Raw genomic sequence first — 17517 nt, forward strand, 5'->3', positions numbered from 1 at the left:
TTTTGAGACGGAGTTTCGCTCTTGTTACCCACGCTGGAGTGCAATGGCACGATCTCAACTCACCGCAACCTCCACCTCCTGGGTGTAAGCAATTCTGCCTCAGCCTCCCGAGTAGCTGGGACTACGGGCGCATGCCACCACACCCAGCTAATTTTTGTATTTTTAGTAGAGACGGGGTTTCACCATGTTGACCAGGATGGTCTCGATCTCTTGACCTCGTGATCCACCTGCCTCGGCCTCCCAAAGTGCTGGTATTATAGGCATGAGCCACCGCGCCCAGCCGGAAATCTTTTAACAAACTAATCAAACATCCTTTTAGTAGTGTCATACAAGTATTGAGAAAGGTCTTCTCAATCTTTGGGATAACAAACAGGAAGCTGGTTTTTTATCAGATGTTGAATTGTCAGTTTTGTTTGGCTTTTTTCACAGGTTCACCGGAACAGCACAATCCGCTCTGGCTGTGATGTGAATCCCTCCTGTGCACTGTGTGGTTCAGGCAGCATCAACACCATGCCTCCTGAAATTCACTATGAAGCTCCTCTGTTGGAACGTCTTTCCCAGTTGGACTCTTGTGTTCACCCTGTCCTGGCATTTCCAGATGGTAAGAAAGACCCCAGACTAGAAAGTCTAATGAAAGATACTTGAGAAAACTCTAGGTGAAAGAAAATCAGGGAAGGTCCAGTTGCAACTCAGATACTTTCATGGTAAAACTTTCTGTCAACCAAGTCTTCTCTTAGAATTTTGCAAAAAGACTGCAACAGATCCACCAAACCAAAAAGTGCCACTAAAAGATTGCAAATTAATATGAGATTTCCTTCTAACTGCTCAAGTAACTAGGAGGGGTCTGGGCTCAGTTGCCTCTAGTCACAGTAATCTCGTCCATAATACCCTTAGTGTATCTTTAAAAATATTTTGCCTGGGCTGGGCATGGTTGCTCATGCCTATAATCCCAGCACTTTGGGAGGCCAAGGCAGGTGTATCACCTGAGGTCAGGTATTCTAGACAAGCCTGACCAACATGGTGAAACCTGTGTCCCTACTAAGTAAAAAAAATTAGCCGGTCATAGTTGTTCATGCCTGTAATCCCAGCTACTTGGGAGGCTGAGGCAGGAGAATCACGTGAACCCTTTAGGCAGAGGTTGCAGTGAGTTGAGATTGCGCCGTTGCTCCCCAGCCTGGATGACAGTGATACTCTGTGTCAAAAAACAAAAATGTTTTGTCTGTGTGTGCCATGATATAAAATAGGATGGGCAGCATTGTTCTAGGAGAATATTTCCATACTGGCATTTATGTGGTAACATGATAGCTTTGCAGGGTGTAGATAATCACAAATCTTCATTGTTAGCTTGTACTGTCTTTCTAAAGTTTGCCTACCTGTTAAATCTGTGTGTCTGACAGCCTTCCTTTCCCACCTCCCTTCCCATACCTGCACCTCTCCCACTTGACAAAAGTAGAGCATTTCTCTTGGCCATACTGAGTCTCACCATGGGTCTTGTCCCGGAGTACAAAAATGTTGAGGCCAGGTGTGGCGTCCCATGCCTATAATCCCATCACTTTGGGAGGCTGAGGCAGGCAGATCACTTGAGGTCAGGAGTTCAAGATGAGCCTGGCCAACATGGTGAAACCCTGTCTCCGCTAAAAATATAAAAATTAGCCAGGTATGGTGGCACATGTCTGTAATCCCAGTTACTTGGGAGGCTGAGGCAGGAGAATCGCTTGAACCTGGGAGGCAGAGGTCGCAGTGAGCTGAGATCATGCCACTGCACTCCAGCCTGGGTGACAGAGCGAGACTGTTAAAAAAAAAAAAAATACTTGATTTTTAAAATCCAGTTCTCAGTGCCTGAAGGAGAATCTCCCAGGTATTAAGTAAAAAAGTTTTGCATTTAAAAAATGAAGGTAGAGATAATCTCACTTGGTAGAGTTCTGTCAACCAAATCTTCTCTTAGAATTTTGCAAAAAGACTGCAACAGATCTACCAAACCAGAGGATGCCACTAAAAGATTGCAACTAGGAGATTTCCCCCTAACTATTCAAGTGGCTAGGATGGGTTTGTGCTCAGTTGCACGGTTCTGTTTCTTATCTGTCTTAGAATAAATATTAAGAGAGTTAATAAAGTCTGATTAGCTTAATAACTTTAAAAGATTTTTTTTTCAATTAATGAAGCTAAATATATTTACATGCCAAAATTTTAATAAAAGTCCTTTTGAAGCTTATGTAATATTCAAGGAAATATAATCTTTACAACCATCTGAACTTGATTTTTTTTTAATTGCATTTCAAATAGGGGCTGCATGAGCAAAAACATTTTGAAACCGCTATTCTAAATGGACTATAAGAAGCCAGATGTTAATCTTTCATAATCTATATTGGTTTCATTGAGTTTTCACATAATCTCGTTATCTTTTCCCAACCTACAGAAAGTAGGAATTTCCTCCCAAATCACTCGATTTGGTGGTGTGTGTTTGGTTGGGGTTTTTTTTTTTTTTTTTTTTTTGAAATGTCTCTCTTGGCGCCCAGGCTGGAATACGGTGACGTGATACTGGCTCACTGCAACTTCTGTCTCCCATGCTCAAGTGATTCTCCTGCTTCAGCCTCCCAAGTGGCTGGGGCTACAGTTGCGTGCTACCATGCCCAGCTAATTTTTTTGTATTTTTAGTAGAGATGAGGTTTCAACCATGTTGGCCAGGCTGGTCTCGAGCTCCTGACTTCAGGTGATCTGCCCACCTCAGCCTTCTAAAGTGCTGGGATTATAGGCATAAGTCACTGCGCATAGCCTACTCTGTTGTTTTATCTATATGTTAATGAATTGTGTTATGGCTGTTTGCATATTTGCTTTCTGTTAAATTTTAAGAGGCCAGGCACAGTGGCTCACACCTGTAATCCCAGCACTTTGGGAGGCCAAGGCGGGTGGATGGCCTGAAGTCAGGAGTTTGAGACCAGGCTGGACAACATGGCAAAACCCCATCTCTACTAAAAATACAAAAATTAACTGGGCATGGTGGCACGTGCCTGTCGTCCCAGCTACTCAGGATGCTGAGGTGGGAGGATCAGCTGAGCCCAGGAAGTCTTAGCTGCAGTGAGCCATGATCGAGCTACCGCACTCCAGCCAGGACAACAGTAGTGAGACCCTGTCTCAGGTTGGGGGGAGATGTAATTTTCTTTAGGATAAGGGCTCCATGCTGTTCTTCATAATACCTCCCAGATAGACTGTTAAGTTTTTGATAGGAGAATAACTGAGATAGGAGTCTAAGGAATGAAAAGAATTACATGGGATGTAAGATTTACTTGCTGGTATGAGAAAAAACATAGAAGTGAGTGGGCATATGAACTTTTTTTTTTTTTTTTTAATTTATTTTTTAGAGACAGGATCTTGCTCTGTGCCCTAAGCTGGAATGCAGTGGAGTGATGATGATTCTCACTGCAACCTTGACTTCCTGGGCTCAAGCAATCCTCCCACCTCAGCCAAGTATCTGGGACTACAAGTGTGTACCACCACAACCAGCTTTTTTTTTTTTTTTTTTTTTTTTTTAAAAGATGGGGTCTTACTAATATTGCCTAAGCTGGTTTTGAAATTCCTAAACTCAGGTGATCCACTCATCTTCATCTTGGCCCCCCAGAGTGCTGGGATTACAGGTGTAAGCCACCATGCCTGGCCTGAACATTTTCTTCAACAGCCACATGGTAAATACCTTAGGCTTTGCAAGCCGTGTAATTGATGTCGGTTCATGTCACAACTGCTCAACCCTGTCATTGTCACACAAAAGCATCCATGGACAATATGTGAACAAATGGACCTGCTTGTGTTCCAACAAAAGTTTATTAATAAAAACAGTCATTGCCAACTCTTATCCTAGAAAGAATCCTTCTAATTGACAGTTGATCAAACATTAGCTAACTGTAATCCCCTGTTCTGTATCTGTTCTTTAAATGATTGAATTTCTGGCCACCTATATCCGGTAGATTCCAGAATTTTTGGCTTTTGTTACCAGAACCCACTCTGACTGTGATAAGGATGTAGTGTAATATTGCTGCTGCCATGTGATTTCTTGTAAGAGAAAGGAAACAGAAAACCTGGAACACATGGATAGTCAGGAGTTGGTGGAGCAGTAAATAAACCTGAACACAATGAGTGGAAAACCTAAAAACATTTTCCTCTGTGCTTCAGATTCCAGAGCCACTGACTTTTACCTTCCCTTGGCGTTGGATTTATAGAGTCCATGCAACTGCAGTTATTATTTGTATAGTATTTTACAGTTTATAGTACTCTTCTCATATTTGTCCGTTTGCTTTTTTCAGAAATCTTTTTTTTTTTTTTTTTTTTTTTTGAGACAGAGTCTCCCTCTGTTGCTCAGGCTGGAATGCAGTGGTATGATTTTGGCTCACTGCAGCAAGGATTTCCCAGGATCAGGTGATCCTCTGCTTCAATCTCGGGAGTAGCTGGACTACAGGTGCGCGCCACCACACCTGGCTAATTTTTTTTGCATTTTTAGTAGAGAAGAGGTTTCACATGTTGCCCATGTTGGTCTCAAAATCTTGGGCTCAAGTGATCACCCACCTTGACTTCCCAAGGTGCTGGAATTACAGGCATGAGCCACCACGCCCTGCCCAGAAATCTTGTAAGGTGTTACTTAGTTTTAGTGCTGAAAGAACAGGCTTGGTAAGGTTGTGGCTTATCTAAAACTACATGCCTAATGAGTTTGAATGCCCTCACAGTTCAAACCCAGATTATCTGATGTCTGTCCTTCCTTTTGCCGTATTTCAAGTTCCTTTCCAGACAGATTATTCAGAGAAATCAGATTTTTACCCTTTCTGGATTCTGTCTACAGACAGAGCCACCAGGAAGACTTGGGAACATTTGTTGGGTTATTCTCTGAATTACTGTGTTGAATCATATAGTCTCATACTTGAAGAAGGACAGGAAACCCTGACACTTAAGTGCACTAATTGGATATTACCTGCTAAACACAACATCATTTATTTGTCAACAGCATTACCACATACAGTTGCAGATAATCTTGCCAACCCTCAAATATACCCAGACTGTGTGTCTGTCAGCTCCTGTTCCATCATTCAGCAACTCTACTAAGAGATTCCATTTCCTCTGAACACTTTCTGTCCTGCTGACTGCATTACATCATAGATCTGACATGAATGCTGCCCTGCGGCATACCTTACACCTCCCACACCATTATTCCAAGCAACTATAGGCAGCAGTGAGGGGGAATGGAAAGAAAGATATAGGGAACACTCCTTCTTTTCTAGTTTTTATGATTTTTATTTTCCTACCTCTAATCCTATTTTTCTGTCTATGTTTCACACATATACAAAGAGCTTCTAGCCATGGCCCTGGGGTTTGGATGAGAAAGTTGGTCATTAAATTCTCCTTAAAAGACTATGGAGGGAAAAAAAAAATATATATATATATATACACACACACACACACACACACACACGCAGGCTCTATGAACTATTTTATTTGCCTGTGGATTAATTACACTTCAGTGGGTTGACCTGACGACCTGGTTACCATATCTAGTATTATTTCTGTTGGAATAATTTTGCTTAGATCCAAACAGCTGCCACATTCAGAATGCAGTCCATTTGGAAATTGGAAGACTCCCATGGTTGCAGAGATAGCCAACTCCAAAGGGCACCATTCACATAATATTCTTTGTAAATAACACCCCCTGAAGTATTGGGATTCCCTGTACATCACTGTATAGCGTAACAATAAGAGCAGCTTGGCATACTACTGTGTGGGTCAAGCACTTGTATGGTAATTTGCCTACTGGGCCACCCTTTACAGCCTCTTCTCTAGAAGATGTTTAAAAGTGGCAGGATTTCCAACTTTTTTTTTTTTCATAGCAGGGTTAAAAATGATTTTGACTCATTAATTTCTGTGGATGGTTAGTTACATTTATATCAAACGTAAATACAGAAATTGTTTGAATGTAATACTTTCTCTGGCCCCGTATGACAGATTTTTTTTTTTTTTTTAAGTAGAGTTTTAATGCTGTTTCCTATCCAGTTTGTGTAATTTGTTAGAATGACAACCAGCTGCTGCTCTTCATCCTGGAGTTTTGTCTCACACCTTGACTGTACCTCAGCCACTCTCATTAAGTGTGTTTTGGTGATAGAAATTGAGAGACTGTTGTTACAGCCAACTCTTTGCCTGGCTGTGGAAGGTAACCTGTTAGTATTCCAGCAGGAAGGGGGCTTTGCTTTCTTCATCATCTCAAGTAATCAAGTCCATTTAATCCTTAGTTGGAAATACAGAGGATATATAACCTTGGGGAAAATCTTGTTAACTTTGTGAAAGGGGCTTAATAAGAGCACCACCTGCTGGCCATGAAGATCTGTGGTATTTTGAGAGAGCTTGCCAAACCCAGCAACTTCCCAGCAGGAGGAAGAAGTGAGCAGTTCAAAACACCCTTAAAAAGTGTGCCTGAGAAAATGGTGGAAAGTAATGGGCCAGACAGCCAGCTGAATCATGGAATGTCAGAGCTTAGGATTCCAAAGTCATCAGGGTCTTCTCATTCATCTTTTATTTTGTTTGAGGAAATAATAACTTAAGGATGACATTAATAATTCGTCTTATTTTCCTGTTATTTACCTGATAAGATTCTGCATCCACTTCTCTGAAAATAGCAGTGTACTTATGTGGGTATGGAATGTAGGAAGACCTCTAGCTGAACTGATCCCTGTTGTGTTCTCTTCCATTTCATGTCTCTTTCTTTGCTTACTTTCAGGTCCCATATCCAGTCTGTTTTCAGATTTTAAACTTTACAAAACCTAGATATTATCACCTGTTAGTATGTGAACTCAGACCAGCAATTCCTGAGAGATCTTTTTCTTTTTCTTTTTTTTTCTGACCGGGAGATTTAATTCCCTGTGCAATTAAAAGGCAACACAGCAAACTTGTATTTTTGTTGTTGTTGTTGTTGTTGTTGTTGTTTTAAATTTTCTGCAAATGTCTAACAAAGTTTAGCAGCCCAAGTTCCTTGAACTGTTTATATTGGGTTTAAAGAGGAATTGCTCTTGATTCTGCTTTAATATGTCAACTCAAGGGCACAAGGTAGTGTTCCATGACTTGGGTTCTACAATGTGCCAACTTGTATTGAAGAACATTTAGTTGAGGGAAAGCATTAAGGAGTGGAGTTTCAGTTGAAGAGTCACCTAGCAATCATAATCTAGCGGTAACTAATAGATGTCTTTTCTTGTGCCTGCTCAAATTAATTGATAGTAACTGTCTGGAGTTATTTAATGTATTGTATGGGAAGAATCTGAGGTCTCCAGTACAACAGGAAAGACAGCTGTGTTTGGAGCAGAGGGTTAGAGAATGTATGCTAGAATGTTGCTAGCCCTAATCTAGCCCCACTGCCTCATTTCACAGGAGGTAGAACTAAAGCCCAGCTTAGTGATTTGTTCTTGCTTTCTCCTTCTACTCAGTGATAGGACCAGGACCTGAATCCAGGCCTACTTATTTCTAGTCATTGCTGATTTCACTATAACCAGTTCTCTCAAATCCCTGTTTGTTTTTTTCCCTGGCTTCATTTTCAGGTTTGGGAGAACAATGGGGGAAAATAAAAGGAAAAAATAAAATCTGTGCTTTTGGAGTCCATTACGTGTATACACAAAATATACACAGCCTTTGCCAAGTGGGAGAACTGTTCTGCTGACAAAGGGGTGTTGTGGGATGGACGGGAAGTGACTGTCTCTCCTTTCTTGAGCCTCTTTTATATATTCTAGCTCAGCCCAGCTTTCAGATTGTCCTACAGGGCTGAGTGCTTCTAGACAATGCTTTATTTCCTAGGATTTGGTATAGCTGAGTTTGTTTTTAAGTGTGGAAAAGAATGAGTATGAAAAACATATGAGAAGACAGCAGTGTCCTCAGAGATTGTGTCTTTACACTTGGACAGGTAGCAAATGTTTATTTTCATTAAAACTTTAATAGTTTTCCTAATGTGTTTCACTGTCATAAAGCCCAGGAGTATATTCTTAGAGAAATTGTGGAGCTGAGGCTGCTTACCCACTGGGAAAAATCATCCCTGAGAATATTAGCTTCCCCCCCGCCCCGACTCAGGAATATTTTTATTCCAGTTCTGGAAGGCCTAACATTCAGTGTCATGAAATTTATCATCTGTACCATAGGCAGGCATGGCTAAATTTGTTTTAAGCTGCAGAACTGACTTGAAAAATATCTTGTACTGTCTATTTATTGGGAATAATTTGAGAAATAACAGATTTTGCTACAGAATCCCCTCCATCCTCTGGGTCAGTGAGTTAGCTTCAAGGTATATCGTGAGTATGAGTTATTTAGGGTTGTATAATCCTGAGTTTGAATGTTGGTTGTTACTTGTTAAACTGTGTAACCTTGGACAGAGTTAATGTACCTTTCTGCACCTGTTTCCTATCTTTAAGCATAATCGTGCTTGGCTCATGGAACCGTTATGAAGATTAAGTGGCACACACATGATGATAAACACACAGTGCTTGCCAAATAATAATGGGTTCAGTAATGTTAATTTGGACCTATGCTACCTGGGAGCCAAAACCCCATAAGCTTTTAGAAAATATATTAGATAGTATAAATTTCTAATAATTCTAGAAGACATGCCATCATTGACTGGAATTTGTAATGATTTTTGAAAGGTGGAAAAAAGACGCGGTAACTATGGAGAAATAAATAGAAAAACAGCCGAAAGCATATGCCAGGAGTAAGTTACTGTGAGGTGGGAGTTGTTTAGAGGAGGTTTTTGACCCAGAATTAAAGGGCAGAAGGAGTAGTGATAGGACCTGGGCATTTGTCTGGGTATTAAATTTGGACTCATTTTGGAATAGCTAGGTGAGATTTTCCTTTCCTGTCCTCTCACCCCACCGGTGCCTTCTTCCTTCAAGTAGTGTTTCATTCTATTCTGAAGCAGTGGAGAGGGACTCTGGCTGGAACTTTTGAGCATGCCCCAGGTGGTAACTGATTAGCAGGAGGACCTGGGAAGTGAGGAAAAATGTGCTGGCCTTTAGATTTAAATATTCCTGGAAAGCTTTGCAGAAGCCTGAAAATAGATTCACACCTGTATCCATGGTGGTGAACTGTCAGAATTTGAAAACATAAAAAGAAAAATATAAAAATTGTATTACCAGAGGTTCTAGTCAGAGTAATAGTCAAGAAGTAAAAAGGAATACAGATTGGAACTGGGCTTGGTGGCTCACGGCTGTAATCCCAACACTTTGGGAGACTGAGGTGGGCGGATCACAAGGTCAGGAGTTTGAGACCAGCCCGGCCAACATGGTAAAACCCCATCTCTACTAAAAATACAAAAATTAGCCAGTCATGGTGGTGGGTGTCTGTAATCCCAGCTACTCGGGAGGTTGAGACAGGAGACTCGCTTGAACCTGGGGGCAGAGGTTGCAGTGAGCTGAGACCACACCATTGCACTCTAGCCTGGGTGACAAGGGGAAGACTCCATCTCAAAAAAAAAAAAATAAATAAAACAGAAGAGAAAGTAGACGATTTACTTAAGTCTGTAGAAAATCCTACTGAATAAACAAGAGAAAGCTATAACGAAGTAATTTCACAGGCTACAAGGTCATTATATAGCAATTTATTGTATTTCTGTATACTAATAATGAAGAACTGGAAATGGAAATTTTAAAAGGTATTATCTTTCCATCTGAGACTTCGTCAGCCTGGCTTTCACTGTCCATATTTCTATCAGTATTTGGTCAAAACCATTTAACAAATCTCTTAAAGTTCCAAACTTTTCTTCATCTTCCTGTCTTATTCTGAGCCCTGCAGACTCTTCCAGTTTCTGCCCATCAGAAAATATTCATTCTTAGGAATAAACTTAACAAAGATTTAAGACCTGTATGTCGAAAATTACTAAAGACTGCCAAGAGAAAATCAAGACAAACCTAAATGAAAGAGAGAGACCATATCAGTAGATTGAAAGATTCAGTATTGATGGCAGAACAGACAGAAGTTCTAAGTTGATCTATATAGAGTCAGTGTAATACCACAAGTTTTGTTGTTTTTTGCAAAAGCTTAAAAGTTGAAAACCAGACCACCACCAAGTAAGAAAGAAAATGATTCCCTCTTAGACAACACTGAATAGTAGAATACATGGAAGAATAGCTTTAAATGTTTAAGAGGAAAATGGTTTAAATCTAGAAATTCCTTTCCTAAAGGAATTACTCAAGGATACATTCTTGGGAAAAATCTAAGAAAATGGAAAGATAAGAAACAACATAAAAAATAATTCAGTTCAAAAGATGTTGATTTGTGATATTGAACATTAACTAGCCAGCTAAAAATCCCCAATAATCTCATGATGGGAATTGGCCAGGCGGCAGCAGAAGGAAGGAGAATGGTAGTAGTTCTTGTTTGGAGAGAGGATGTAGTACTCAGTACAGTGCCTGATAAGATAGACAGTGAATATTGTTGAATTGCATCCTGATTAACTCTACATTGATAGAAGTAGGCTTAAATATGCTTTTAAATCTCTAGAATAGAAACAGGATGTTAATTTTCAAACCAATAAAGTCAACAGACAAGGATACAAGAACAAAAACTCCCATCAACCAAAACAAAAAGGTGTTTTATTTTGTTTCATTGCCCTTGGGACTTGAAAGTAAAAAGCACAGGTGACCTGCTTGCAAATAGAAGAATGACCTTCAGTAATGTTCACATAAACAGATCTTCCATATGATAGCACTTCCCTGCCAAGTGTCAGGCCACTGGGCAAATTAAAGAAGGGTGGGGTGTAGACCTTGAACACTAGAGAGGCCAGGTATTTGGACTAACCTGTAGCATTTTATGTTTCTTGCAGATGTTCCCACAAGCCTGCATTTCCAGAGCATGCTGAAATCTCAGTGGCAGAACAAGCCTTTTGACAAAATCAAACCTCCCAAAAAGTTATCGCTTAAGCACAGATCACCCATGCCGAGCAGTCTGCCAGATCCAGCTCGTAAGGACAGGCACAAATTGGTCAGCTCCTTCCTAACAACAGCCAGTAAGTGTCAGGGAGCCAGGAACTTCCCCAGAGTGTCAGTGATTTTTCATTCCTTTTATATTCTCAAATGTGTAGTTTGCATGCATGTTGGGGTTGGGAGAGGCAGTTGACTGATACAAACTCAGCTCACAGTGACTGCTGCTGCTTGTGTTGGATGCTCTCAGATGGACTTTGGGAGCTGTTGTAGACACCATGGATCTTGGGGCAAAACCCAAAATGCTCAGTGAACACCCAGCAATGGGATGGCGTTGGGTTCATGTACGTGCAGGCTGTCTTCTGTATCCTGGTGTCATGTTTCTCTGGTTCTGGGCTCCTTGTGCCTATCCTAGCCATTGTGCTATTTACTAGAAATTTCAGTCCTGAAGGACTGTCCTGCTGCCCTGGGTATATAGCATTGGCCTAGAGAGAAACCAAGAACTTGAAACTCAAATAAGAAAATATTTGAGAGAACATATTTCACAGCTCTTTTTCTGTTCCCCTCTTCAGAGCTGTCCCATCACCAAACCCGGCCTGACAGGACCCACAGGCAGCACTTAGACGATATGGGGGCCGTGCCCATGGTGGAGCGAGTGACAGCGCCAAAAGCAGAGCGCTTGCTCAACCCACCGCCACCCGTGCATGACCCAAACCACAGCAAAATGAGATTGCGAGACCATTCATCTGAGAGAAGTGAAGGTAGGGCCAGGCCCGTGGCACCTCTACCTGCAACTGCACCTGCTCAGGGCTTTCTGGGGCAGCCTAGGCTTCTCTTAATTGCCCCCAGCTTTGTCCTTCACTTTCTAGGAAGGCAGAGTAGAGGGACGCTACTGCTTCTAAATGCAGGTCGCTTCTTAACTGCTACAGCAACTTCTGCCTTGCCCTACTTCCCACAACTAGTGTGCTTCACCTTTTTATCCTCTAGGCGTAGAAAACATTTTTTACCTTTAGTGTGTATTGCTGCCATTCCAAGCTTGTGTTAGAAGTAACGTTGGTTAAGATAACCATGTATTTCTCTTTTCTGTTGACATGTGCAGTGTTGAAGCATCACACAGACATGAGCAGTTCGAGCTACTTGGCAGCCACCCACCATCCTCCACACAGCCCCTTGGTGCGACAGCTCTCCACCTCCTCAGACTCCCCTGCACCCGCTAGCTCTAGCTCACAGGTTACAGCCAGCACATCGGTAAGTACCTGTGTGGGGTTGGCCGGACACCCCCTCTGCAGGTCACAGCTCACTCGAGTGGCTCCAGAGGACAGCGTAGAGGGTGGGTTATAAAGACCAGGGCATTTATGGGAACTCAGCTCATCATTGTGTATGTGTGTATGTACCATTTTAAAGTCAAAGTCATGGTACTTGACCTCCTGTTGTTTTTCTTGAGTTGTTTTTCACAGTAGAGATGGATTTATGCTGAGCCATCCATAGAAAGCTTGATTCAGGGACAAACTCTTAAGGTGACCTGTGACTATTCGAGATCTGTTGGACTAAGTTTCACACAGGACTCAACAATTTCATGGCCCTAACCCTGTTGGCCCAAGAAGTAAACATGAGAGGAGAGGTAGAGGGGAGATTCCCATGGGCATTGGAAGCAGTGTTTGACTTCCTTGGTTTTACTCTCCGGGTGAGTGGAGGTGGAGTACTGAGAATAAACATTGGGCATGAGGGTACCAGAAGAGAAGGGAAGGGAGAAGGCAGAGTCCGTGCTTTTTAGGTACACAGAGCAGGTAGATCCAACAGGCCCCATGGCAGGACACTTGGCATGCATACACCATATTTTACAGTACCACACTTCATCTGGAAGCAGTTTGCACAGCTATTCCAGATACATTTCCTTTAATTTCATTCTAATATTTTAATTCCTCAAGTGTGCCCTCTTGCACATATATACCTGTAGCTGCTATGTACCTACTGTAAGATTGTTTTGTATAATAATTATTATAATGGTAATGGTGATAGTAAAACTCCACAACTGTAATGTTTATTGAACACTTACTACATGCCAGTGCTCAGTGATTTACATGTGTTACATGTTATAATGCCTTTTGAGATGTAGGTTGGTACTGTGGATTTCATTTTTATGCATGAGAACTGTCAAGGCAGCTTGTGAGGGTTATAATTATGATTCAAACTCAGGCAGTCTGACTGCAGAGCCAGCGCTCTTACCATTACACTACACAGGCTAAGCCTGGGTGAGTATTGCAGAGGCAACCTAGGAAGTTCCTTCAGAGCCTAGATCAGGAAACTTCTAAGCTCACAAAATGTACTCACTAGGCTCCTGTGATCAGGTAGGATTCACATTGTTCACTCTTTGCTCTTACAAATCAATCTTTTCCAAATGGTCTCTTTGCTCTTCCTCCTCCACCCACAAATTTTATCTAAATATGTGTGTGGCATTCTTTATATATTCAGTTATCCAGCAGCAAAGGGTTTCAGATAACCAAAGTTATATAAAAGAGAGTCTAAACTAATCCTGATAGAAAATCTGAACTCATAGATTCAGGACTTGGTGAGTACTTAAGTGTATTTTTGTGTCTGGAGAATTATAACTTAGCCCTGGATCACTTGAAATTTTTACTTACTATTTATTGAGTAAAAATCTTATGTATAGCACTGTGCTAACCCCTGAGGCTCTCAAAGACTCTGGATTTAATTTAAAAGAAAGAAGATAGGCCAGGCACAGTGGCGCACACCTGTAATCCCAGCACTTTGGGAGGCCAAGGTGGGTGGATCATTTGAAGTCAGGAGATGGAGACCAGCCTGGCCAATATGGTGAAACCCCGTCCCTACTAAAAATACAGAAATTGCTGGGCATGGTGGCATGTGCCTGTAGTCCCATCCATTCAGGAGGCTGAGGCAATGGAATCACTTGAATCCAGGAAGCAGAGGCCAGTGAGTGGAGAACATGCCATTGCACTCTAGCCTGGGCGTTGCAGCGAGACTCCGTCTCAAAAAAAAAAAAAAAGAAAGAAAGAAAGAAGATAGGCCAGATAAAACAGGCTCTCAGTATCTGTGGTGGAGATTGGTTCCAGGACCTCCCGTAGATAGCAAAAATCTGTAGTTGCTCAACATCCCTAATATGAAATGGGATAGTATTTGCATATAACCTATGCATATGCTTTAAGTCCCATGTACTTTAAATCATCTCCAGATTACTGACAATACCTAATACAGTGTATGTGCTATATAAATAGTTGCTATGCTGTTAATTGTTCAGGGACTAATGACAAGAAAAATCTGTACATGTTCAGTACAGACAAAATTTTTTCCCCCAAATATTTTCAATCCATAATTGGTTGAACCAACGGATACAGAGGGCCAGCTGTCCTTAAAATCAAGTAAAGAAGCCAGAGGACACTGGAGAAACGGTAGAGGAGGAGAGGGAGTGTTTGTGTCAGTGCTTCCCACAAGCCTGTAGCTGCATTAGAATCCCCTCAGTAGTTTTAAAAAAATAAAACCAATCAAACAAACACTTCTAAAGATCTGATTTGTTGCTGGGTGTGAGAGTGCATGCGTATAGCCCCAGCTACTCAGGAAGATCTCTTCAGCCCAGGAGTTTGAGTCCAGCCTGGGCAACGTAGTGAGACCTCATCTATTAAACAAACAAACAGAATATTTTGATTTTATAAAAGAGGGTGGGAGTCCTAGAACCCTCCTCCCCGCCTTTTTTTTTTTTAATACTCCTAATCTTGCTTCTGATACACAAGCAAGCTTGGAAACCAGCTTTATTCTCATCACCTGCTCTCTACCTCAGGCTCTAAATAGGAGGAGAGTAGTTGATTTAGACCAAATGAGTAGCTGACAGAATGGGGGGCAGTGGGTGTCTAGGGTGTCTAGGTGGAGATTAAAATACAGAGCCCATTGAACCATCCCACAACTTGCTCTAGTCTCTCTTTCTTGAAGGTACTAACAACAAGCCCAAGAAGATTCAGGGAAAGTATATACCTGTTTGTGCCAGCAGTTTCACATTTATTGTTGAGCAATAAATGGGAAGGCTATCTCTCTTAAGGCTTTCTTAAGATGCAGTTCTTGTAGTGGGATGTATAATTTCAGCAGAACTGTGGCAGTGGCAGTGGCAGAGGCCTTTGAGTATGAGATCACTAATCCTCAGCTGCAGAACTCAAGTCAGCCAAGATTCCCAAAAGTCTGTTCAACCGTTTTAGTTAAGTAAATTTCTAAGGTCATTGACAGTCATCTGATTTGATGGAGAAAGAAATTGAAGTGGTCATCCGCAGTTATAAATGACAGTGGCTGAAACTCTGGCCCAGGAAGCACTGACTTTTAACATTCTCTGAGAATGTCCTAAGATGATAAGGATGAATAAATGGTACCTCATCCTTCAGGAACAGAGGATAGAGTGGTTAGTTGTAGGGGACTCCTTCCTCCACTAACCCCTTCCCTGTGGGCTAACCACACTTGGTGGTTTAGGTGTAAATGCAGCCTCTTAGGGGTTTTTCAGCTGTTTGTTGCCATGGGAACGTGTTTGTTATCCCACTGTTTCCCTCTGGCCTCTCACAGCTCAGTTGCTGTGACTTAAAGCAGGATCACCAATAACCAGGCATCTGGGTTGTTGGGTTGAAGCTGAGTACTGACCATAGCAGCTGCTCCCACTTAGGAGTCAGACTCCGACAGGATAGGGTATTAGCTACCTGGGCAGCAGCAGTTAGTAGACTTTTTCTTCCATCTAAGAGACTAAGCCGTTTACTTCAGTGGTCTCCCAACTACTGTAGATGTCTACTTCTCCCTCTGATATTGGATACTTGGAAGTCTTATTTTTCTAAGAGTTTGGTCTTCTCAACTTCCTATAGAAGCAAATTTCCTTTCTCCAGGAATGTGAGGTATAGTCAGGTTCTCCTCTTCAGTTTCCCTCCATCTTCTTTGATACAGCTAGAAAGCTCTCAGCTCTTTCCCCAAGAATAATTCCAAAGAGGGGAAATCACATAAAGACTCAGCAGATGGTGGGTACACATTTAGCTGAAGAGTTCAGATATTCGGGAAGGAGGTGCATTCATGACAACCAAGGTTAGATGATTTATTGAGATGGGCCTATCCTTTGGGCATCTTTCAGGATAAGATTTCAAGCACTGCTTTTAGGGGAGGGCCACTATGAGTCTGAGTCATAAATGGGGATAAAGGAGGGAAACGAGGATTTTAAAAAGAGAGGGGGTTAATAGAGGTGTATATGGAGTAGGAACCCCAACAGTTAAGATCCCAGGTACCCACCCCTATGAAATTTAACTAGTCTCTTTACACATGAGTCCATGAAGGAAGAGGGTGACCAGTGGGACTTATGAATGGGAATAACTCCTCACAACTTCCTAGTATTTCTCTGTGAGGTTTTTGCAGTTGTAGTCTGACTCCTAGGTGGGAGCAGCTGCTGTGGTCACTACTCAGCTTTAACCCAAGGACCCAGATGCCTTGTTACTGGCGATCCTGCTTTAAGTCTTGGATGAATAATTTGATGTCTATAAAATTGTGCCTCCCTTTTAAACTTAACTTTTATCTTACAGCAGCAGCCAGTAAGGAGGAGAAGGGGAGAGAGCTCATTTGATATTAACAACATTGTCATCCCAATGTCTGTTGCTGCAACAACCCGCGTAGAGAAACTGCAATACAAGGAAATCCTTACTCCCAGGTAGAAGCTCGGAATAGTTGGCTCCTCTCCCCATTCTTCCTGCTATTGCCTTTTCCCTCTTCTCTTTTGACCAAGCTTTGAGCCCTAGTCTTTGGTTCTTTCTTCTCATTAAAAGAAACTCTTTATCTGATAAGAGCAAAATTATTTCTGTATATAGTTCTCTCTCATTCCATTATAGGTATACACCAAACGAACTAGCAGTCACAACCTGGTAGGCCGCTGACTTACTGGTCTAGAGACAGGTTTTTTGTCAACACATACAGTACGTTTTAAAATACCGAATTTGTTGTCAACATCAAAGCAGGATTTCACATAAAACTGTGTTTCCAGCTTTTATTGCCAAACAGAAAATGAGGCAGCCCTGGATATGATGCATTTCCAGATGGGAGCAATCAGCTGGTCCTGAACAGTGGTGGTCCCCTTTAAACAGGTTTCTTTTCTTGAGTTTGTCACAGTGTCTCAGCCTCAGCCCACCCCAGGCCGCTTCTCTAACTTCTGACCTTCACAGGCATTTGAGTAGGTGGCCAATTTCACAGGCCTTGAGGGGTAAGGAGATGGAGCTGTGGTAGGGCAGAGCCTGCCCAACAGAGAGCAGTGTCACGCAGGTGCAGGATTCTCATCCTTGCATGGACACTTTGACCCTGCCCTGAGTTGCAGCCTGCTTGCTATCTCATGATTGTCCGTTCTTGATTTTGCAGCTGGCGGGAGGTTGATCTTCAGTCTCTGAAGGGGAGTCCTGATGAGGAGAATGAGGAGGTAATGGCATGGTCCTTCTCTTAGAAGAACACACGAGTGCACACACCCTAGATGGCCTCAAGACCTTTGGGTGTCAAGTGCAAGCTCCTTGTATTCCTGTCATGACTGGGAAGAGCCTAGAATGGGGTGGGACTGGTTCTTAAC

General features: G+C 42.0%; 1 protein-coding gene across 8 annotated transcripts in view; it reads left to right on the forward strand.

The window, feature by feature from the left end:
- Nucleotides 1–17517, forward strand: part of KANSL1 (KAT8 regulatory NSL complex subunit 1) — a 215787-nt gene that overhangs the window by 195041 nt on the left and 3229 nt on the right. For 4 of the 8 annotated variants that reach the window (XM_032265977.1, XM_032265978.1, XM_032265976.1 and 1 more), the window contains 6 exons: nucleotides 430–601; nucleotides 10826–11008; nucleotides 11495–11683; nucleotides 12022–12170; nucleotides 16493–16617; nucleotides 17316–17373. In XM_032265977.1, the coding sequence (XP_032121868.1) occupies nucleotides 430–601; nucleotides 10826–11008; nucleotides 11495–11683; nucleotides 12022–12170; nucleotides 16493–16617; nucleotides 17316–17373 (876 nt within the window). The remainder of the gene's footprint in view (nucleotides 1–429; nucleotides 602–10825; nucleotides 11009–11494; nucleotides 11684–12021; nucleotides 12171–16492; nucleotides 16618–17315; nucleotides 17374–17517) is intronic. The other 4 variants (XM_032265982.1, XM_032265981.1, XM_032265983.1 and 1 more) reach the window with 3 other exon arrangements.

The sequence above is a fragment of the Sapajus apella genome, unplaced genomic scaffold, assembly GCF_009761245.1.
Source record: "Sapajus apella isolate SASKATOON/1434 unplaced genomic scaffold, GSC_monkey_1.0 scaffold153, whole genome shotgun sequence".
Classification (NCBI taxonomy): Eukaryota; Metazoa; Chordata; class Mammalia; order Primates; family Cebidae; genus Sapajus; species Sapajus apella.